The following is a 24,227-nucleotide window of genomic DNA, read 5'->3' as shown; positions in this document are numbered from 1 at the left end:
CTTCAAAAGTTACAGAGTGAAACTCAGGTGTCACGAACTTCTGTCTTCTCACATCAGACCCTGTCAGGACATACTACAGGGCTCTCTTAGATCACAAATGAGAACTAACAATGTTGTTTGTTATGAGTACGAAGTTTTAATTTTTATATTCTAAAAGCATAATAATGAATCAAATGAAAGAAAAACCTAGATGTGTACCAGAAAATTAAAAGTCAACAGGTTAGTAAAACTCATAACAGAACACACTTTTCAGCAAAATCAAGTAATTTAAGACCAGAATAATGATGCTGAAGATGAGACTGATTCCTCGTAGTTTCACCATCAGCCTGTATCAAGGCAATCGATGACATATGTAATTTATGAGACATATGTGAAACATACGGGTAGATGATTGGTTAATAATTTCCTTTAGGAAAAAAAGAAGATACTTGGAGATACTTGGAGATTAATGGGAAAAAAACACAGGGAATAAAAGGGGAGAAACTCAGTCCTATTACAACTGTTATTATCTTAATTTTGTCAATGAAATATGACATTAAAGCAATGCAGAATGGGAGGGAGCCACACTTCACTCACCTGCTTCTCTGTGAGAATGACCCTCCCAAGTAACTGATCTTCTAGACCTTTCATGGTGACAGTGAAGTCAATGATGGAGGTACGGGCACTTATCTCAGGGGTATAGGCTGGGTTAGGCAGTTTGGTGGTAATGTAGAGTCTAAAGCCATCCAACACATCTACTTCCTTGTCACCAACTTTCACCTTTTTTATAAAAAGAAATTTAAAAGTAAGAAAATAGAGATGTACCTTACTATGTCTTTTTTGTATCAGATCAAGTATTGTTTTAAATAATGACATAACTGGAGATCATTTGTATACTAAAAAAGAAATGGTCATGAGGCATCTGCACAGCTTCAGACAACTAGGAGGAAAGGAGGGAAGCAAAGGATGGAAGGAAGACTGAATATAGAATTTAACACCAAAATTGTGATCACATTGCAGGAGTGAGATGGATCCCTTACCCAAAATTCAGTTCAGAGGTTGAGACTGATGATGCTACACATGCATCAAAAGAGTATAAAAAGGCTTGTTACTCACATGATGAGACTGTGGGAGAGATCAGAGCAGGTTCCCAAACAGGTCCCAAAAACTGGCTTGAGAGAGCAGGGAGGGGAATCTGCTCTAGGACTTTATGGTGTTTAGGGGGTAGAGCTGGGCTGAGGGTTCCCACACATAGGTGTGGACAGGGTGTTGCATGGTTTGAATTTTCAACTTGTGCCAAAGGAGGGGGCACCCAGGTTTTATCAGCTTGCCCAGATGTGAGTGGGGCAGAAGGGGAGAGGGGAATGGAGAAGCTTCAAAACTATCAACATCAAGAGGCAGTCAGACCCCTTCACACACTACAAAAGTGAAGTCAATATTCCTAAAGGGATTGCTCTTGGATATTTTAATCCAAAGTCAAGAAGTGTAGAAGAGAAAAACAAACCTTTCCCATGGACTCAAATTTAAGTTGCTGCCTATTAAGAGAATTCTATCTATGTCACATTGACCTGGCCTCATGGTAACTGTTCTGCACATTGTCATCCAGACGTTTAACCTACCTTAAAGGTAGACCCAGTTTTAATGAAGTTTCTTTCCAAAACATTATCTAGTGCTGGATCTAGTTCCTCTCCAACATCTTCAATAAGCAAGGGCCTTCCAAGAGAAAGGCTGTCTTCCAGGTGGTTTCTGAAGTACTTGTGATTTAAAGACGTGATCTAGAAACAGGATCACAAGGTTCAAGGTTGCTGTTGACAGACATTATTATGAAGCAAGCACAGGGATAACTGTTTTCAAATGCAGCCTAAAGCATTCTACTGCAAGAGGCAAATACAAATTGAGCATCCAAAATGTCCCAAAATACAAAACTTGTTGAGAGTCTACATGACGCCACAGTGGAAAATTCCACACCTGACCCCTGTGCTTTCTGATGGTTGAATGTACACAAACTTTGTTTCATGCATAAAATTGTTTTAAATATTCTATAAAATTACCTTCAAGTATATGAATAAGGTGTATGTGAAACACAAATGAATTTCGTGTTCTGACTTGAGTCCCATCCTCAAGTTATCCCATTATGTACGTGTAAATATTCCAAAATCTAAAATCTGAAACACTTCTGATCCCAAGTATTTAGGATAAGGGGTCATTCACCTTTTACATAGATTTTTAGAGATCCTGGATTTTGAAACCCACACTTGGTGAAATTGTAAAGAAGTTTAATTGTTTCCATTGTTGTTTAGTAAACCATTGTTTTGTTTTATTGGGAAGCATGTAAAGGTTCTGTGTGGCAGCAATGTTTTTTCTTCACCACTACCACTTTTGTGACAAACAATAATGTGATAATTAGGAAGTATTCATGCAAAATGCTGCAGACTTTGCGTGATACAGCTCTGCCATTCTCTACTCATCAAAGAGAGCCCTGGACTCTGACAGAATAGTCTGAAACCATTGAAAGATGGCATTGGTAGAGATTAACACATATGCAAATAATGAAAGTTTTAGAAAATATTTTCTTATTAGATTTAAGCTTGCATCTGCTACTGCTCTACCTAGGATTACAAAAACATCTCTAATGTTTTCAAATATTTCTTTACTCTTGGATTTTTGTTTATTTGAGGCAATAAAACTTAACCGGTAACATAAACATACTAATACACAAATTACCTGGAATTCATTTCGGCTTTCTTTATTTTTAATCCAGATCTTGCCTTGAGTCTGTGGATCAATTAACAAAGGGTAACGAGATGCCTTCATGACAATAATTCCATTTTGAATGGACAGGTCATCATTTGGCAGACCTTGGAGGTTCCATTCACTAATAGTAGGAGCATCAATCAACATCTCATTGAGATTTAGGTTCTTTCCAAATGGAATTTTCCGGGCTTTCATTTCCTTCCGCCAGTCATTTAACAGAAGATCACGAAACTCTTGGTTAAATGGACCAGAATAAGATAGAAAAGCTGTAGCCAACAGTACATCCCCTAAAACAGAAAACAAACACCACTGAAATACTTTAGGTTCATCCTTGTAATTGTACAGCATATTAAAAATGAAAAAAATGTAAAAGACAATAATTCTTTTAAACTAAATTCCACAAATCAAACTGGAAGCACGTGTGGCTGTGCGAGTGAATAAGTAGTAGTCTGGTTTATTAGTCAATAGGGTCCAAGTGGCCTACCAAGCGATACCTGCTAGCAGTCAAGCACTGGATTATTTTTACTCTCATTGGAAGTGAAAAGACGGCCTCTAAGTTTAAGAGAATCAAACCTCCTAAGACAGAGCCTTCATTAAATGTGACCTTGATCAATATACCCATGTACTCACAGAATTCTAAAGTGACCTGATAATAAAAGGCATGAAGATAGTTAACACATCTAATAAGGACAGCACAGATGCCAGACCAATGTCTCTTTCTCTGAAATAGCTGGAGAAACACACACACACACACACACACACACACACACACACACACACACACACACACACACAGGAATTTGAAATAATCAAGCATTGTTTTTTATTTGGATTAAAGTATAAGCTGTCTAAAGTATAAGCTGTCGAATTCCCTATCACAGTCAACACACAATCTCATTAATAAAGCAATTTACATACCTACGAGTCTTTTAGTTTGTGCAGCAAACTCTTGGCTTTGCTGTGTCCATCTTTCTTTTTCACCTGCCAAGCCACTGATGAGTGTGGAAGCTGTCTGCATCTTGTGTCTGCATCGCTCTGCATCTTCAAGTAAGGTCTAACAAAAGTCATAATCACAAGAAAACTTTTACTGAAATAAATATAGCCTCTGCCTCAAAAATGTAACTGTAGAATATACCATATTATCTGCCTTCCTGAGACATGTGAGCCATTACTTCACAAGAAGCATGACATTCTATTTCCATGTGTCTGTCAGCCCAGTCCTCTCTCCTTTTCCCTGTCCTCTATCTTATCCCCTGCCCATGGTACTTGGCTGGATGGAGTTTCACTCTTGTTACCCCAACTGGACTCCAATGGTGCGATCTCAGCTCACTGCAACCTCTGCCTCCCGGGTTCAAGCGATTCTCCTGCCTCAGCCTCCCACATAGCTGGGACTATAGGCATGTGCCACCATGCCCCATTACTTTTGTATTTTTAGTAGAGATGGGGTTTCTCCATGTTGGTCAGGCTGGTCTCAAACTCCCAACCTCAGGTGATCCACCCACCTCAGCCTCCCAAAGTGCTGGGATTACAGGCATGAGCCACCACACCTGGCCAGTGCTTATTTCTTAAAAACAAATGGCTCCAGTGGCTCACGCCTGCAATCCCAGGACTTTAGGAGGCCATGAAGTGGGCGGATCACTTGAGATCAGGAGTTCAAGACCAGCCTGACTAACATGGTGAAACCCCATTTCTACTAAAAATACAAAAATTAGCCAGGCGTGGTGGCAGGCGCCTGTAATCCCAGATACTTGGGAGGCTGAGGCAGGAGAATTACTTGAATCCAGGAGGTGGAGATTGCAGTGAGCCAAGATCGTGCCACTCAAATCCAGCCTTGGCAACATAGTGAGACTCTGTCTCAAAAAAACACAAAAAGCAAAAAACAAATGGCTCTGTTTCTTAGTGTTTAAGCAACAATTGCTTATTCTACTTGTAAAAATCTAAACTTATGAAATAAAATGGGTATGGACAAAGGTTTAGCTACATGACAAGTCATTGGGTGTTCAAATATATATATACATGCTAAGTGTCTAACAATAGAGGATTATTTAAATAAATTATAGTGTATCCATGAATAAGAACACTCTGAAGCCATCAAAAAAAATCCTATAAAAATTTTTATGACCAAGAAAGAAGAGCACAATATATTAAGTTAAAACTTCAATTTATAAAATGGTATTCCTAAATTATCAGTTATGTTGAGTTTAAAACGCATGTGAAAGGCATATATTATGATATGAATAATAACAGAATATGATTAATGTTTATCTCCAGGGTTACCTGTATTTTCCATAGAGACATGAATTGCTTTTGTAATAACACATTACAGTGCTTTTCAAAAGCAGGATATTTATTCCGCTTTGTCCTAATCTATTTTCTTCCTCTAGAGTTAAGGCAAAAAAACTAACAGTCCATCAGACAGGCACATCCCCTAACCACGGCCCCTCATATCTGTTTGTTTCCTTCAAGAAGGAAGGTGCCAGTTGGGAAGGACAATCCTACATCGTTTATTAGAAAAAAAAACCTTTTTATTTGTAAGATACTTTTAATATTGATTTGCTTTCGCTAAATTCTTCAATCCCAATTTCATCAGCCAAATCAGAAAATGACCAGGCCTCTCCCTTTCTGGCTTTTGTTTTCTGGAAGCCCAGGCTTCTTTGGGGGATTACAATTTGGGAGAAGAGAAAGGAGCAAATGTTGAGAATGCAAGAGAAAGAAAACCGTAAGTTCCGTGTGTTCCCCCCAGCCTGTTGAGGGAAGCACACGGGACTTACTGGGTTCCCTGAGTAGTACCCCCATCCTCAAGCCCACTCTCTCATAGGTCCCAGAGAGGTGACCAGCTCTCCCGCAGGCCTAGGCAAGCTGAACCCTAGGCAAAGGCACTGGCTTCTGCATGGGGCATAGCCAGGACACACTCTCCTTCAATGGGCCATGCAGGCCTGGGCCATGGTGAACTGTAGATTGGAACCCTTCTCCTGCCTTTTGGGAGGCCCACAAACCCCCGGACTTTCATGGAGTCCTATGGAGGGAGAAGAGCAACAAAAATGACTGAAGATCAAGTTCAGAAGTTGGTTGTAGGAATGTCCAGATATTTTATTTTTTTAATAAGGAATTTGACATTTGTTGAAATTCAAGTTTTAGAGTTAGAGCCATACTGTTACAGTTCTTCTGTGCTCCCATGATTATTTACCTAACCAATAGCAGATGCTCCAAAACAATAAAGCTTGCTGAATGAATTAAGGTAAAAATGTTAAAATTTACATGTAATAAAATGAGAAGGTAAAATATTTTCCCTGTGTTCAGTAGAGCTTCCTGATACAAATAACCATCCAAAATGGTAGAAATGAACACTCCTTCCAAAGTAGATTCTTTCAAACTGCCATCATGTTTTCCATACATAAGTGAATTTTATGAGGCATAAGTATACAAACCCACATAAGTGCTACTTCTTTTTTATAATTTAATTTTCATTTTAAGTTCAGGGGTACCTGTACAGGTTTGTCATATAAGTAAACTTGTGTCATGGGGGTTTGTTTTGCAGATTTTTTCCATCACCCAGGTATTAAGCCTAGTACTTGTTATTTTTCCTGATCCTCCCCCTCCTCCCACTCTCCACCCTCCAATAAGCCCCAATGTGTGTTGTTCCTGTCTATGCATCCATGTGTTCTCATCATTTAGATTCCACTTACAAGTGAAAATATGTGGTATTTGGTTTCTCAGTTCCTGTGTTAGTTGCTAAGGATAATGGCCTCCAGTTCCATCTATGTTTCTGAAAGGACACAATCTCATTCTTTTTTTATAGCTGCGTAGTATTCCATGGTGTACGTGTACCACATTTTCTTTATCCAGTCTATCACTGTTGAACATTTAAGTTGATTCCATGTCTTTGCCATTGTGAATGGGACAGCAATGAACATACTCACACATGTGGCTTTATAACAGAACGATTTATATTCCTTTGGGTGTATATCCAGTAATGGGATTGCTGGGTCAATGGTATTTCTGTTTTTAGGTCTTTGAGGAATTGCCACACTATCTTCCAGAATGGTTGAACTAACTTAATTCTGACCAACAGTGTATAAGCATTCTTTTTCTCTGCAATCTCACCAGCATCTGTTGTTTTTTGACTTTTTAATAGTAGCCGTTCTGACTGCTGTGAGATGGTAACTCACTGTAGTTTTGACTTGCATTTCTCTAGTGATCAGTGATATTGAGCTTTTTTTCATATGATTATTGGCTGCATGTATGTCTGTTTTTGAAAAGTGTCTATTGCAATGAAAGCGAAAACTGACAAATGGGATCTAATTAAAATAAAGAGCTTCTGTACAGCAAAAGAAACTATCAACAGAGTGAAGAGACAACCTATAGAATGGGAGAAAATTATTGCAAAATATGCATCTGAAAAAATCTTAATGTCCAGGATCTATAAGGAACTTAAAGAAATTCACAATTTAAAAAAAAATCTCATTAAAAAGTGGGCAAAGGACATGAACAGACATTTTTCAAAAGTGCTACTTCTTTAAAGCTTCCAAAAGCTTTTACTTTGCTTGCAGAAGACTTATCTTTAAGAGAATATACCATACATTCTGCAGATAGTGAAGCTGAAATGTGTATCTAAACTCTTTTATTGGGACCCCTGTAAAACTAACAAGGCAGGAATTTCAATTCTGCCAAGAAAGGCTGAGAAGAGGTAGGGGTGAATTTCATTCAATTATCAAGGTAAAACAGAGTGAATCTAGCTATTATCTACCAAATATAGTATTTATCAGAGGCAGATACAGATTTTATTAAGCCAAAAGCTTATATACTCTAGGGAGACCACTTTATTAAAAAAAAAAAAAAAAAAAGGATGTATTTAAGAGAAAAAAAGTGACAAAATCCTGGTTACTTAGAAACTCAGGTACTTTTCCTCTGTGATCTCTTTAGACATTTGACTTGAATGCTCTAAAATGAGAACAAAGATAGGTAAGGCACCAGGCTGCCTTGGTTCATGACTGTAATTCCAATATTTGGGAGGCCGAGGCAGGTGTATTGCTTAAGCCCAAGAGTTCGAGACCAGCCTGGGCAACATGGTGAAAACCTGTCTCTATAAAAAATTAGCCAGGCATGGTAGTGAATGCCTGTAGTCCCAGCTACTTGGGAGGCTGAGGTGGAAGGATCATTTGAGGCCAGGAATTCAAGGCTGCAGTGAGCCATGATCATGCTAGTGCACTCCAGCCTGGACGACAAAGCAAGACCTTGTCTCAATAAATAAATAAATAAATAAATAAATAAATAAATAAATAATAAATAAATAAATCCACCCTGCCTACTTTGCAAGTTATTTCAAAGATTAAATGAGGTAACATGGGAGGACATGATTTGAAAAACATAACAAAAATGCTACTACACAAGATGCTATCATTATTACCATCCCCGACTAATAAAGAAACTCAGAATGGCTATGTTCCAGCACTGACTGCCATCTTGACTGACCATCCTGTCATCTCACCAAAGATCCTTGGTGTCCATTATGTGCTATGTATGTATCATGTATAAATTCAGTGAATCTCCACAAAAACCCACACTCTTGGAGAGAGAAGCCATGGAGATGTGTGACAGTCCCTGCCATGACAAAGGACAGTTACCTGCTTTTCAGTCATGGCCTGTTCATACTCAGCCTGCACCACGTCGAGTTCCGCCTGCTTGTCATCCAACTCGGCCTGGGCTTTCTGCAGATCCTGCATGGCCAGGAGATGGCGATTCTCTTGCACCACCAAGTTAGCCTGCACAGGACACGCACAAAGTGAAGAGATGGGCAGCCAATCTCAAAATGTCCCTCATTTCAGGGTCTGAGAACTCAACTACACTGCGTGTTAATACCTTTGCTTTGTTCCAGCTCCAGAATCCTTTCAAATCACATTAAGTCCTGAACAAATCTTAATGTGAATTTGACATAAATGTGTATAAGCAGAAAGTTACAGTTCATTAGAAAGGGGGTCGCAAATATTTTCTTTAAAGTGCCAGATAGTACATATTTTGGGCCAAGAGGCAAAATCAAAACTATTGCTCATGTACTTATTTTAGAACTATTTAAACATGTAAAAACTACTCTTATTTCACAAGCCATCCAAATATAGGTAGTGGGCTAGATTTGGCCCACGGGTCACAGTCTGCCTAGATCAGAACACTGTAATATTAAATGCATATAGGTAAATTATAAAACATGCTAATATTAAGAGTTGTAGAAGAAACAGTATTTAGAACTATTTGCCTAGCAGGACTCATCACTGTTGAGGAATAATAAAGGATGGAAAATGATTATGTACTGATTATAAACATCTAGGTTTTGTGTATCGTGGTGGTCTTGACATTGTTCCTGTCACTTTCACATATTTCTTGCCTTCTGGAAAGCATATTTGATACCTTGAGCTGTGACTAATTAAAAAGGTTTGTTTTTAAAGAAGCTATTAAGATACAATTAAAAGACTTAACCAAAAGCAATATTAGCAAAAGATGAGATGTAAAAAAGTAGTTCATTTTTCCCTTTCAAATTTACAAAATGTTACTATTGACTTTCATGGGATGACTAGAAGGCATAGTCTTTCTGAAGTGTTTGAGAAAAGATGATTTTTAAAACACTTTTGAAATAAATTATTTTCCTATCTCAAAACTTCAGGCTTCCAAACTTGGGCAGAATAATCTTTAAGGAAAACCTCAAGAGTTCCATAATTGACTAGATCCAGTGATGGGCAAAAGCATCGCTTGTAAGTTACAATTTAAAAAGAACCTGACTGGCAGAACATTTTTTTCTCAGCCCTGCAGTAAGCTGCAACTGTTGCCATGGCTCCAACACGGAAGGAAAAAGTAAGGTCACCACGTCAAGCAACTTACAAATTAAAGTCACCTACTAATGACAAACTATTGCAAACCCAAAGAGTTTGAACATTTTCTACTACTTTACTCACCAATAAATAAATAAAATTTTTATTAAACGAAGCTGTCAACAATTGCTAATCAAAATCCTTCAAACCCAATTAATTGCTCAACTTAGGAGTTGTAGAACTCTGTGCAGGTAGCTTAAACCCGGTGAGCTTCAGTTTCTTCATTAAAATATTGAAAAACTAACTCCTAGGACTTTTTGTACGGATTAAATAAGAAAACATATGTAAAATACCAAGTCTAGTCCCCAGCACATGAGTTCAATAAACAGTAGATGTTGTTACTGTTATTATCCATGTACAATATTTAAGTTCTGCTTTTTTACAACATCCTCTTTATTTGTACCTATACTGATTTCCATGAAGTTTTACAGAAGAAATCTCATTATAAGGAACTTGAATAGAATCTAAATTGCTATTGCTGTAATTCATACTTGTTTGAATTTATTCACTACTAGAAGTCACTTAGCCCAACTATAAGGATTGCAAGATGAAAGACAGCAGCTCCTCAGTGTGTCCATTACTAATTAGTGTCTAAGAGATTCCACCTGAAGTTTACCGAATGCCCTTGACCTCTCCTCATTTAAGAAGCAGGGGATTGCAAGTGAAGCCCCTCCAGGAAGAAGGGAAGTTAAAGGCTTAGGTCTGAATTTCTTAATATATTCAATAGAATCACCTGGTGACAATATGTACTCACTTCCTCTTCTACTCCTCCCTACACAGCAAACATGGATCTGTGTAATAGCATGTATTCTTCTGACTGACATAAGAGGAACCTGACAAGCTGTGTGGTCCAAGATGCTAGATACTTATAAGAATATAAGAGAACAGACTTCTCAGAAAGAAAACACAGGTTGTAGGAGCAAATAAAAAGGTTCCCACTTCTGATACTGTTCCCTTCCCTTCCTACTGTAGGACCCAGATTGTCTTGAGACAAGCTGAAAGCTGAAATGTGGATGGCATTGAACACAGGGGAAGAGATCTCCTTGTTCTTATGCAAGCCTTGTTCAGAATGTCCATGTTTAAAGATTTCAGCTATGTACTTAAAATAACAATAATAACAGAAAAAACTATGCATCATGAATTTAATTGTAGTTCTCTTTAAGACACTATGCATGGTTACCCACTGGAAAAGTATGCGAAGAATGACCTGTACTTTTCACTTGATATAAATATTGGTTCTAATTCAGTCAATATCAGATTGTCCATTTTTGAGCTACGCTGAAGTCTTCAATAGTCACAATATCCATGGTGTCAGACAGCATGACATCGATTATTTGCTCTGAAATTCTCGGACTCAAACGACTCTTTGTCCCTTTAGGTTGTCCTAGGACCTCAAGAGCCTCAATGGCTGAATAAATGGTCTTGGTATCACAACAAGTAGAAACAAAATAGAATTTGCAACTCTATGCCTATCTTCCTGATACTCTTGATTACTTGTATGATGACTATTAAGTTTCCTGGGTAGTTTACAAGTATAAGTAGAATTTAGTTGATGATTAAGAAAGATGAGACTCATACAAAAGCAAAATAATCAACCAAGCCATGAGATATGATTTTGAGACTTCAGCATTTCATTTTCAAAAAATACACTCTCCATTGCCTCTCCACTTGCTGAAGACTGCTTCTTTTAATGGTAGGGGAATATGCAAAAATGAAGCTTAAGTATTCAATTACACAAAGGAAACATAAAGCATGTCTAAAAAGTCACATTAAATAACAACCATTCAGATATTCAGTTTCTTTCCTGAGAGACAAAACAAAAATGGAAAAGGGAGGAATATGTCATGCCTTAAGCCAAGCCAAGACCAGCTTCCAGCATGTTGTGTCTTGACCCTACCTCATTCATAGGATTCTCTGGATACAGATCTTAAATATCAGCAGAGGATTCTATGCTACAGTTTGCAGTGTTTTTGTTTTGTTTTGTTTTTTTGTTTGGTTTTTGTTTGTTGTTGTTGTTGTTGTTGTTTTTTCAAGTTTGCATTGTGGAGGAAAACTACCCAGCAGCCCACAATGGACTTGTAGTGAGCATCATTGTAGAGAGTCCGTCCCTGTGAATGGACTTGTAGTGAGCATCATTGTAGAGAGTCTGTCCCTGCTTAGAGGCTCATACGGTTCTGATTAGAGCAGGATTACAAAGAAGAAGGAAACATCCTGTGCTTGGCCTTTCTAATGCTCCCTCTCCCCATGGACCTGAGTACCCTAACACCAGAAGCCACAGGTACACGTGCTCCTGTGAAAAGATAAGATCGGCTGACCTGTAGACTCCGCCCAGCCACCTTCACCCAGGTCTGCCTAGGAGGCTTACCTTCAGAGGCAGCACCTCTCTGTTTATAGAAAAGAAGGAAGCCATGGCTTTCGTCCAGGAACAAAGACCAGCTACGTTTCCACATACGCGTTTAGCAGTTTCGATGTTATAGTCAGGCATTTCAAAGTAAGGACTCAAAAACTCTATCACCTCTTCATTGATTGTGTCTTTTGGGAATTGCTATGGAAGAAAAGAGTAAAATAAAGTCAAAACACTTCTTTCCATGAAGTCATACTTGCGTCATGCTCTCAATGTTACTGAAACGACTGAACGACCACAAATGAATGAAGGGCATTGTATTTTGTCACTATTTTAAGATATTAGGCAAAAGTCCTAAAGGGAAAAGCACAGTAAGAAATGATAGCAAAGAAGTCTATGAGAGCACACTCTGTCTTCTGTAGGAAAGATACCAACCTTAAATAAATATAGTGAGATCCAGGGAAAGAGCAAATTATTTAGGTGACAAACACTAATATGGTTATTAGAATTCCAGAGCAATAAAGATTTTTTGTCATTAATCCTAAATAGATGAATTATAAGCCCATAAAATCCCCAATGAAAAACAAATACACGTGTATTCAGTCTGAGGACATATATATTTAGCATTTATCAGCAACTAAACGCTTAATACATTCAGACAGAGGTTTTATTAAACTCACCTAAAATGTGAAGATAACAACTTGGACATTAGGCTTTGAGGGTGATGAATTAATTTTTAATCACAGAACTATCAAGAATATGAGAGAATTATTATCTTCTGGTGGGATAAAATTTTAAAATAGTAGCAGAAATGAATTAAGAATGCCTTTCTGCATCAGAAAAAGCAGACTGACCAAACAATGAAATTGGATCTTTTAAAAGTGGTGTTTGATCATTTAAAAGAGGATGATTAAATGTTTTCCAAGCAGAAAGAAATTTAGCACCTAAATAATTTAGTGACACAAACCTTCACAGAACACATAATGCATAGTAGAACACACTCTCATTCAGACCTCGTTTAATGTAACTCATGTTTATGAGACTTGAAAAATCATAACCCCCCAAAAAAAAAAAGCCAGATGAATGTCTGGGAGCAACAGAAGGTCAGGGGTGACAATGACAAATAGCAAGGGAGAGTCCAAGAGCAGGGGCTTTGCCACCAGGTAAATGTCAGGAACCTGGAATCACTTCTCAGGATTCCACCCAAAGTCCAAGTCCATTGGCAGAATCTCATATTATAATTATCTGGGACAAGTCTGTTTGGCCCACTAGTTTCATAAGCTACTTATTGTTACAGCTGTTGTATGCGCCTCACCACAGGCTCCAGCCGTAGCGGTCACTTGAGCAATGCTGAATTGAAAACTGAAAGAAAGATGGTGCTGAATTCACAACTTGGGAAATAGAGGTGAACTGGGTATTCCCAATTAATTGCTTTGAGATTTGAACATGAAAGAAAAGACAATAAAGCTTCCAGAAGATGATGTAAATGGCGAGTTGATGGGTGCAGCACACCAACATGGCACAAGTATACATATGTAACAAACCTGCACATTGTGCACATGTACCCTACAACTTAAAGTATAATAATAATAAATAAATTAAAAAAAAAAAAAAAAGCTTCCAGAAGAAAACTAGAAATCTGCCTTGGATGTGGGCAAAGATCTCCTAAACAGAACATAGAAAGCACTATTAGGGAAAATATTAATAAATTGGACTACATTAAACCTAAGAATTTCTGTTTATCAAAAGACACCATTAATCCAGGGAACAACTAATGCCAGAAAGCAGCAGAAGATATTCGCAAACATATAAATGACAAATTAGTCATATTTTATATATTAGGAAATTCTACAAAGTAATAAAACAAAAATTAACTGGACAAGCAATTCTAACAGGCACTTAACAAAAGAATTCCCCAGAGGCTCATAAGCCTATGGAAAGGTCAGGAGATACAAATTAAATCAACAATAATAAGACACCACTACAAACTCATCAGAGTAGCTAAAAGTAGAAAACAGTGAGGATGTTGAGCAACTCATACACTGCTGGTGGGTATATATATTGACACACCATTTTTGAAAACTCTTCAGCACTACCTACCAAAGCTGATTAAATGTGTATAATCGAAGTCCCAGAAATTCTACTCCTGAGCATGAAACCAACAGGAATGCACAGCTAGAGCCACCAAATGACCAATATTCACAGCAGCTTGATTTATAATAGCCATAAATTAATACTAACCCCAAAATTCATCAACAGTACAGGGACAAACAAAATGAAGCATATTACAGTGTTTCACACTGGTGCTGGTTCAAACAGGCTTGTAAGAAATGATTGTTAAATTTCCAGGAATTCTGCAAGCTTGTTAGGACTCAGTCATTATCAAAAATTAAAATATATAAGCTTACAATTAAATAAACAATATTTCAAGCAAAGGTTATAGTCAAAGCTTATAACTTGCTAATTCTGAGACTAAATTTTACTATCATCTGTGCTTTTGAGGTCATTTACAACTATTGTATCTGTATGGTGGAAACGCTACACAATGGCATACTACCATGCACCTCTTCTCAACTCTAGATTCAGCAACATCATTTTGGCAGCTTAAAATAGCCATCATGGGAGTGCTTACACCACGGCAAGACTTCAAATCAGAGCTTTTTTTTTTCTTTTTTTTTTCCCCTTTTCCCTTAAGAATCAGTTGTTAAACATTTCTCACACACACTACAGTACATTTATATACCGGGAAACTATATAACAATGAAAAAGGAAAGACTGTCATTTGCAACAAAAGGAATGAATTTCACAGACATGTTGAATGAAAGAGGTCAAAACAAAAGCGTTCATACAATATGATTTCATATATGCAAATTTCAAAACAGGCAAAGCGAACTATCTGGATAAAGGTAAGGATACAATTATCTTAAGGAAAGTTATTGACTTGGTTGGGGCACAAGAGAGATTTCTGGGGCCTGAAAAGATGTGTTTTTCTTCCAGTGTTCACAAATAGGTATATACATATGTAAATATTCATCAAGCTATACATTTAAAATTTGTGCATTTATTCATGTTAAGTTCTATCTCATAAAATTTAAAAAAGCTGTAAATTAACACTAAAAAATTACTACTGAGAAATGCAAAATACAAATACTTGTATATATTTGTATTCATGTGAATATAATATAAACACACACTTATTGTCTTCTTAAAATGATTTTTTTAACTTTTATTGAAGTATACGTAACACTGATGATGCCTTAATACAACTAAAATCTATCAGGAAAAACTCTAATGCTAATAATGTTTTATATTCAAAACAGAAAGTTTTACTCTGAAAAAAACATGTATGCAGAGTGAATTCTTTCTTTAGAAACTTACTATACCAAAAGGACTCCTATGCCAGTGAAGAATGAGTTCCCTCTTAGCCCATCACCACTGAACTACCAACCTGTAAGTTCTGTAAAAAGTTCCCTGCAGTCATCAGTTTTAAGGATTCCTGCCAGGAGGGCATGGTACAGCTTTTTTCCAGGTCAATTTTGACAGCATTGACTTTCCTTTGAAACAGCAGCAGTACGCAATCCATGATCCGCATGATGAGATGAGGGGGACGGCCCAACGTGCGGACAGTGGCGATGTCCGAAGGCCTAATGGTCTGGGGGATGAAAGGAAGGATCAACCAACCTCAGACAGGAAAGCACAGACAAGCAAACCTTGCATGTCCAAATGCTGCTATTTCAACAGAGGACAGAAAATTGTTTTAAGTTAGATGCAGAGGCATGGGGTCTAGATGCATATTTAATCCCAAGGAAACACCATGTCCCAACAAATTCAAATTTCTACTATTCAAACTAGCAGTGAGAGGAAGGAAATGTTGGCGAGCAGATAAGGAGCTGTGACCTCTCTAAAAGTGCACAGATGGCTTTGTGCCAGAAAAAAGAAAGATATAATCTGGAAGAAAAAGAATAGTCAGCACATAAGTAGATTTCGAGGTTCAAAACCAGGAAAATTACAGTATTTGCAGTGCTTTTTTACTCCTTAGCTATGTAGGTCAAGAATCTGCCTCTCTGTCTTAAACAATTCAGGCTTGTCACTGTGGACCGACACCAGAGGGTAGCCGCAGGGCTGACAGATTGAATAATTAGAGGTTTCTTAGCTGGGAACTGACCTTTAAATGACGGGACTTGAGCAATATGAATTTTACGAAGCTCTCTCTTAGAAAAGTTCCGTTCAATTTCTAGTACATATATTCTTACAGAGTAAATGATTTAATAGTCACATACACCTGTTTTGGTTGATAATAACTGCTCAATCGCCTAAAACTCACTATGGAATAAGTATTGAAAAAATGTTAAATGTAAGAATTGGAAACAATCCTATCTCTAGGACAAATAGTATATATTCCTTCCTTCCAGATCTTCAGAACATCCATCTGGTTTGTATTTGCATCCTTTCTATCAAAAGACAGTAACCAATGACCTTCTAGTAAAAGTGAATGATTTTTTCTCCAAGGACTGAGGAAAAAGAAAAAACACTAAACTTGGTCAATTAGGAATGTAACTACATACCTTGAAAAGGTTTGTATATATATAGTTTTGCATTTGTTTTTTGTTTTTTATTTTGAGACCTGAGTCTCACTCTGTCACCCGGGCTGGAGTGCAGTGGTGTAATCTCAGCTCACTGCAACCTCCCCCTCCCAGGTTCAAGTGATTCTCGTGCCTCAGCCTCCTGAATAGCTGGGACTACAGGCACACGCCACCATGCCCAGCTAATTTTTCTTGTTTTTTTTTTTAAAGTAGAGACAAGGTTTTACCATGTTGGCCAGGCTGGTCTCAAACTCCTGACATCAGGTGATCTGCCCACCTCAGCATCCCAAAGTACTGCGATTACAGGCATGAGCCACCAAGCCCAGCCTATTTTAATATATTAATACTAGCATTTATGAAAGACAGACAGCTGGAAGTTAGGGTGAATGTGTAGTAGGGAACTGAAAATGGCAAACAGACCTTTATTTGAGGGGCGCAGCTATAAAAGAAAAGAGAAAAATAGAACAGCAGACAGTGAGGAAAGTAGGGCAGGGTCAAATTAAAGTTATATAAAATGTAAGGGCCAGGCATGCTTATTTTACTTTAGCTTTAAAAATAATTTTCAAACAGAATGGTGCTCAGCTGTGTTAGATGCCCAGGTAAAAGAAGTTGGAGAGGGGAACAAAAACTCAACCTGTTTCACCTAAGCATTAAAGTCTTCTTTTTTCTGCAGGCCAAGAAATATGACTGTTATATAATCTCCTATATGCTGTGGCAATAATAGAACAGTTATCTAACATCTGGAGATATTTTTTATTTTTGCTCTGAGCTGGTTAAAGTCAGATTAATATCAAGATAGGAAGAGACACATTCTCTGCACAAGATTTGTTATCTTATTTGTTGTATAGATTTAGGTAACCTGATGTCAAAATGTTAGCGTTCGTACATACCTGGAACTCTCTTAGTAAAAGTGAGTCTTCAAAACTGGACCAGCCTTTAAGGTGTGGCCTAGTTCACTAAACTTATTTCATTTTCTCAAACTCCAGCCTCCTTTGTAATTTTGCCATTGGTGTACTGCCACACAGTTTGATATGGTTTAGCTCTGTGTCCCCACCCAAATCTCATCTCAAACTGTAATCTCCACAGTCAAGGAAGGGACCTGGTGGGAGGTGACTGGATCATGGGAACAGTTTCCCCCATGCTGTTCTCATGATAGTGAGTGAGTTCTCAGGGGATCTGATGGTTTCAAAGTGGCAGTTTCCCCTGTTCCCTCTCCTGCTGTCTTGTGAAGAAGGTGTCTGTTGCCGTTCACCTTCTGCCATGATCGTAAGTTTCCTGAAGCCTCCCCAGCCAAGGGGAACTGTGAGTCTTTTGTTTATAAATTACCCAGTCTCAGGTAACATCTTTATAGAGTGTGAACACAGACTAATACACAATTCTACTGTTTAATAGCATTGGAAGCCTGCTCAAACTCTCTCATTAATGAGCTACATCAGATCAGTAGTTCTTTATTTGGGTAATTCATAGACAGAAAACATTGTATCTTACAGATCACCTACTCCAATGGCCTCAATGAATGAGTGAGGGAATGTTGCCTTAGAAAGTTGATGTGACTTTTCCAGCATTACAGCTTATTGATGACAGAGTTGAAATGAGGACCCAGGACTCTTGACCACCAGTATATGGCACTGCCCAACACTGATGAGTGAAGAGAGTGAGATGTTAAGTAGAATATGCAAAACCCATAAAGAGCTAATAAAGTCTCTGGCAGAAAATATTACTTGAAATCACTCCAGTGGATAGAGCTTTGGTATGAACCAGTAGAGCATTTCCTTGCTGTGATTAATCTTTTTAGCCTGAGTCTGCCTCTTAGGCCCTAAAGTTGACATCTGTTATATCACATAGATGTACCTGCAATGCAGCTTCTGCCTCTTCCAAAGCTGGTTTTGCTGCTTCCAGTTTTTCTTCAGCAATGGCTTTGTCTTTAGAGATGCTGTCCACAATGGCCTGGGCCCTGTCCTTCACCTTCTGTACCTCAGCCCTGACCTTTTCAGCAGCCTGTGCTTTCATTGTCACTTCTTTTAAGACCTAATTCCATACAAAGCAAACAATACTTCGTCAAAAAGTATTAAACATCCAGCTGAAAATGCACATTTTTGCCTTGATTTGTTGATTTTGTCCACTCACCCAGTTTTTTATACATAAGATTAAGAGTATTTTATTCCAATGGAAAGTAATGTATAATTTGATAGTTAAAGCCACTGAATATGCATAGACCATTAACACTTGTGAACTTGGAATTCAAAAGGAATGTGGCACATATGTAAATGCCCACCCACCGTGTCGGCTTTATTGTTGGCCACTTGTAGCTCCTTTTCTTTCACTTCCAGTTCTTTACTCAAGGCTGCAACAGACTCTGAAGCTTCTTTGAGCTTTTCCAATCCAGTATTCATTCTGGGATTGAAAATCCAAGCAAACAATGTTAAAATGTGTAGGACTCGGATGCAATTTTCAAGTACTGGTCCACTAGTGAGTAGTAATGGTTATATCTGAAGATTGCGTGTATGCAAGTAGCAAACCCAAGAGGGCTTAGCAAAAAGGATACAGGTCCAGGCTTGACTCTAGACGGATAATACGTATGTTCTTTACAGACCTCGTGCAAGAACAGTGAACCTGCTAGAACACGCATCATGAAATTAGGAACCATGAGGCTAGAATCTGTATCATGCAGGAAACATACTTAATGACATTAGGCTAAATGACGATAGACTTCAAATGCTTGAAGCCCTGTCATGGAAGAAGGAAAATAATGCCTGTTTTTTCAAAAGAGACTAAAGAAATTAAAAGAAGAATGATGTGGGCTTAAGAAACAAATTTAAAGCCATCAAAACAGCTGTAGGAAGGAACTAGCTGCCTGCCTGAACCTGAAATAATGTGACCTTAAAGATGGGAACCCTCAGAGTCATTTCGTGTAACCACCCACCCAGGGATTCCTTACCCTGGCTCATTCTAGCCATGCTCAGGAAGATGATCTGATTGTTCAGAAAAGCAGAGGGCAGAGCAGTGACATTTGGAAGAAACTTCAGGGAAGCAGGGATGCTCCTTAGGCAGTGAACATATGCATCAACCTGGCTTTTCCCACTCAGTCACTCAGAAGGGATGGGAAGAGAAGGGTGAGAAGAGGGAAGAGGGGATGTCTGCATTCGCAACTCCCTTCCAGGTCTATTACTTCTATCCTGATGTCACTCAATATTATAGAAAGCAGTGGGCCACATAAAAACCTGGCAATAGTTTATCCTACTGGGCAAGGAATGGTCAACAGGCTCTAGAGGAAGGTTTCCCAACCTCAGCACCACAGACATTTGGGACTGGATACTTCTTTGTTGTGACAGAAAAGAACTGCAGGAAGTTTAGCAGCATCCCTAAGCCTCTACCCACATATGCCAGCAGTACCCCTCCCCTGCCCTGCCGCCTCAGTTGTGACACACAAAAATGTCTCTGGTCATTGCAAAATATCCACCAGGGCAAATCTGTCCCTGGTCGAGAGCCACGGCTTTAATATAGCTTTGTATATGAACATCACACTTACCTGTTGGCCAGGGTCTGTACCTCCATATGCTTTTCTCCATATATGAGCTTATAGCCCTGAATAAAGGAGAGGTATGATTTGGGCGTCACATGGGTAGAACGTCGGAATCTCTGGAAATAATCAGCACATTTCTCGGCCACCCCATCCTGGAAGGAGCCCATGCATTGGACCACCTCCTTCTTGATTTCCCAACTGCAGTCAATATCATAGGAAGCAAGGAAGTGCTCAGACACTAGAGAGCATAAAGATGACAGTGTGTGAAATATGCATGTAAGTTACCCTTTGAAAACTTAACTGTTTACTTCTAATACTTAGACATTTCTTAGGAATGCAAACCATTTTTGTAGCCCCAGCTAGGTCGATCTATGTCAGCATTTTTGGCCCCAGGCCTATAACATCAACAATTTTATTTTCTGTTTCATATATAAAAGTATAAAAAAACTTTAAACCTCTCATCACTCTTTGTTGTCTGGTGCTTGTGCAGAGGCATCTCTTAAACACAGCTGCAGGTTCTGGTCAGCAGCCACCTGTTTTATGGCTTACATCAGGACAAATGGTGCAAATAACTCAGAAATCAGTGCCCACCTGGTACTCATATTTAACAATGCCATTTATTTTGTCACTCAGAACCTGTCATACCCTTAGTTCCCCCCTGGCTCTGACTGCATTTGGCATGTGGAAACGCTCATCACTAAATTGTTTTATGCCGGAGTCATCTTGTTCTTAAATGTGGCAGCTGGTCATTTGTGGTCACTTCTCATTTACAGTATTCTTTAAGAATGTTTGGGTAAAAAAAATCTCCTGTTGGAGACCTTTACCTTCCCCACAGTGCCAAATGGGGGACCAATTCTAAGACAGACTTCCCTGCTATGGGAATAGGCTCATCAATCACCACGTACACCCAATGCCTGTTGCAGAGCCACCACAGAAATGGGTGCCATGGAATGAAAGAGGAACGTGAAACCTGGTCTCAACCCCAGGGAATTTGTAAGAGTCACACATAATGCAGTTAAAATTATCACAACCATTTCTATGTATCTCAGAAGAAACAGCCTATGTATGTAAGTATTGTAAAGAGAAATATGATCAATAAAATGGGAGAAAAATGAATCAAGTAAGCAAGGCTTAAAAAGGCAAAGACATAAAAATAGTATTTATCACCATCAGTACTCAATTACTAAAGTTCTTAAGGTTGTTATTGGGGGGCTGTATTCATATTTATGTAAATAATAGAGAAAATTCATCAGCTTGGTTACAAAAACAGTTTACCATACACTGAAAGGCAATAATTAAGATAATCAAAAGTCACATTTTCTCATTTAGCCAACCAGTACCAAGAACTGTTTAAACTCTAAGAAGTTCAAGTCTGGGCACTGGAATCATAGAACAATTCACACTTACGACACATTTTGTGTAGGTGTTAACCGCAATGGCTGCGGTGTCTACCATGTGCCAGGCATGATGCCAAATGCTTTACTTGGCATTATGGGATATTCTCGGGGAAGTGCCCACTTTCTGAAAACTTCTTTGTATTTATCACGTAATGATTTTCTTCCTTCTTATGTGAACAGACAGTATCAATAATGGTGACCTTATTCTTTACGTAGCAAATTGTCTTTTTATCTCTCCAAAAAGACAAAGAGAATAAAATCAGGATGGATTCTAAGCATATTTTTCCACAGACCCAGGCTCTCTGGTGCAGGAAAGGTTACAGAGAGAAACGGAACACTCCCTCTTAGAGTGACCCGTGCCTGCTGAGATTCAGTCAAGGGGCCAGAAAACCCTCTGTCATCTTCAATATCCCATCACCAAGGCAGCAATGCCAGTTTTGGAGCTACCTCCTGGCATTTTACAACATAAAGTAAAGCATATTTTTCTTTAAATGATTCGTCAACAGATTCAGTCCATTTAAATTCATACATACAAAAAACTCACTTTTTTTTCAAAGGTATTTAAAAGTTATTAAAATTACTACGAAATCCAGTATCAGCCCTAGGGGCTTCTTTAAATTAGAAAAACTTTTCTAATTTATTATTAAAAGTATTAATAACATAATACTTTTATTTATTGGAAATATTTCTTATGATCCAAATGAAATGCTAACACAAACGAATGATATATTTCTTTCTAGATGCAGCTGGAGATAATAATTTAATTCAGAATCAATATCCTTAAGGCAACAAAAATAATAGTCTTTCTAGAAACCTTGTTGCTAATTTTCTAAAAAGAATAAATAACACTGAAATCCCTAAGCGTATAAGTACTTCTAATCCTCACAGATGCTATTCTTTCAGAATAACATTACGCAGGTTACTGTTGGGTGTGGAAACGTTGATTTTCCCAACAAGATTTTCTATTTATTGAAGAAAGAAACCGTGTCTTACGTCTTTTAATTATTTTATCCATTACTATGACTAGCATAGTATCAAATATTTATGTAGTATGCAGGCTGTAAATAGACTAAATTGGAGCTATAACCACAAAAATTACTGGTTATCAAAAGGTTTAAAAATATTTAAATGTGCAGGTAAATTATGTAAAGCATCAATGTTATAGATACAGAAGGTCCAAGAAAATGGGAAAATTTCAAATATTCCCAAGAGAACAGAGGAAGGTTGAAGGATGTGATGTATCTTGATTAAGCCTTGGAGCTTGCATAAATCAAAAAAGATGGAGAAGAATATTCTTGGTAGAGGGACTTGTGTGAAAAGAAAAGGATGACTAAACCATGTTCAGAGGGCAAAGAGGTATATCCAAAGTTGAACTAGAGAAAGACTGCAAGTGATCAAGGCCATATTATGGAAAGATGATGAATTTCTACACAGTCTGATCCATTCGTTCAACATCATAAGTATCAAACACCTGTAGCTGCTGAAATTGTGAACAAAGGATGTGTAGTTCTTGACCTCATGGGAGTTTTTAGTCTAGTCAGACATTAATTTAGTTTTTAGTCTAGTACACATTAATCAAATAAATAACACAACTAGGTACACAAATTACACACTGTGGTTAATCCCAAGAAGAAAAAGCACAGAGTGCTATGGAATGGATAACAGGGGACCTGGCTTAGTGGGGAAACGGAGGGAAGCAAAGGAAGATTCTCCTGAAGAGATGACATTTAGCTGAGCCGGCATTATCCAGACAAAGCAGGAGTGGGTGGGGAGAAATGGGAGGAGGACAGCATTGCATGGAAAATAACCGCCAAAATAAAATAAAATAAAATAAATTTTTTAAAAAAGCATATTCAAGGATCCAGGAAAACAGAGCAGGAAGGAAAAGGGACCTCAGGAGAGGCTGGGGAGGTAGGTAGCGGTCAGCTCTTCCCACCTTGAAGGTCATGCTAAAGGTTGTGCTTTTTCCTAGGAACAACAAGAAGACATGGAAGGTTTTAAGCAGAAACAAATGCATCTGTATCTGTGTTTTTACCATTTTGCTGTCTGCAATGTGAGATGGATGAGGGACAGGTGAAAGAGGTGAAGAGATCATTAGAAAGCTATTTGGGTTTTCCAGGTGAGCAGCAATGATAGCTTGGCCTAGGATGTCAGAGAAAGGGAGATGACTTGGTGATGGGTAAGACTTGAGAGCTGGGGAAAGGGGAGGTGTTGACAACAAAGGGGTCTCAGGTTGCCTAGTCTGATGAGTGATAATGGCCCTTCCTGAAAGGGGGAGACATTTTGAGTTTCAGACATTTTGAGGTTAAGAATTTGTGAAGCATCCATAAGAATGGACCAGGCAGGCAGCTGACTACACAGATTTCAAGCCAGGAGACAGACTAGACTGGAGAAAAAATTGATAGCACATATTATAAAGGAGGCTGTGGATGAGCTTTCCTGGGGAGAGACTCTGGAGTACAGAATTGAGTCTGTCTTGCATCTGTTGACAAGTCTGTCTTGTCTTGAGTCTGTCCAATAACATCATGAAGCTCAATATGTACATTCTGAATAAACGAACAAATAGATTCTGAATAAACGAACAAATAGATTCATGCATCAAGGTCAGGATATTTGCTAGTGACTGAGGATAAAGAAAGGAAAGTTTCTCTGCCCTCCGTGTAATCTTGGTTTGGGTTGGTGTGATAAGATTTAAAAGAATGGGACAATGAGAAATTCACAAAGGAGGGATCAATAAGACCTTTGTCTACAAAAGAAGAGATGACTGAAATAGGAACTTAACAAAAA

General features: G+C 38.3%; 1 protein-coding gene across 1 annotated transcript in view; it reads right to left on the bottom strand.

Moving 5' to 3' along the window:
- Window positions 1–24,227, bottom strand: part of DNAH5 (dynein axonemal heavy chain 5) — a 248,666-nt gene that overhangs the window by 58,512 nt on the left and 165,927 nt on the right. The window contains exons 56-65 of the mRNA XM_050793010.1: window positions 20,050–20,281; window positions 18,800–18,914; window positions 18,372–18,548; window positions 15,386–15,589; window positions 11,959–12,138; window positions 8,358–8,495; window positions 3,652–3,787; window positions 2,704–3,020; window positions 1,599–1,754; window positions 577–759 (exon numbers count right to left, since the gene is read on the bottom strand). Of these exons, the coding sequence (XP_050648967.1) occupies window positions 577–759; window positions 1,599–1,754; window positions 2,704–3,020; window positions 3,652–3,787; window positions 8,358–8,495; window positions 11,959–12,138; window positions 15,386–15,589; window positions 18,372–18,548; window positions 18,800–18,914; window positions 20,050–20,281 (1,838 nt within the window). The remainder of the gene's footprint in view (window positions 1–576; window positions 760–1,598; window positions 1,755–2,703; window positions 3,021–3,651; window positions 3,788–8,357; window positions 8,496–11,958; window positions 12,139–15,385; window positions 15,590–18,371; window positions 18,549–18,799; window positions 18,915–20,049; window positions 20,282–24,227) is intronic.

This window comes from Macaca thibetana, chromosome 6, assembly GCF_024542745.1.
Source record: "Macaca thibetana thibetana isolate TM-01 chromosome 6, ASM2454274v1, whole genome shotgun sequence".
Taxonomy (NCBI): Eukaryota; Metazoa; Chordata; class Mammalia; order Primates; family Cercopithecidae; genus Macaca; species Macaca thibetana.
Note: the sequence above shows the minus strand (reverse complement) of the source record. Positions and strands in the feature narration are given on the sequence as shown.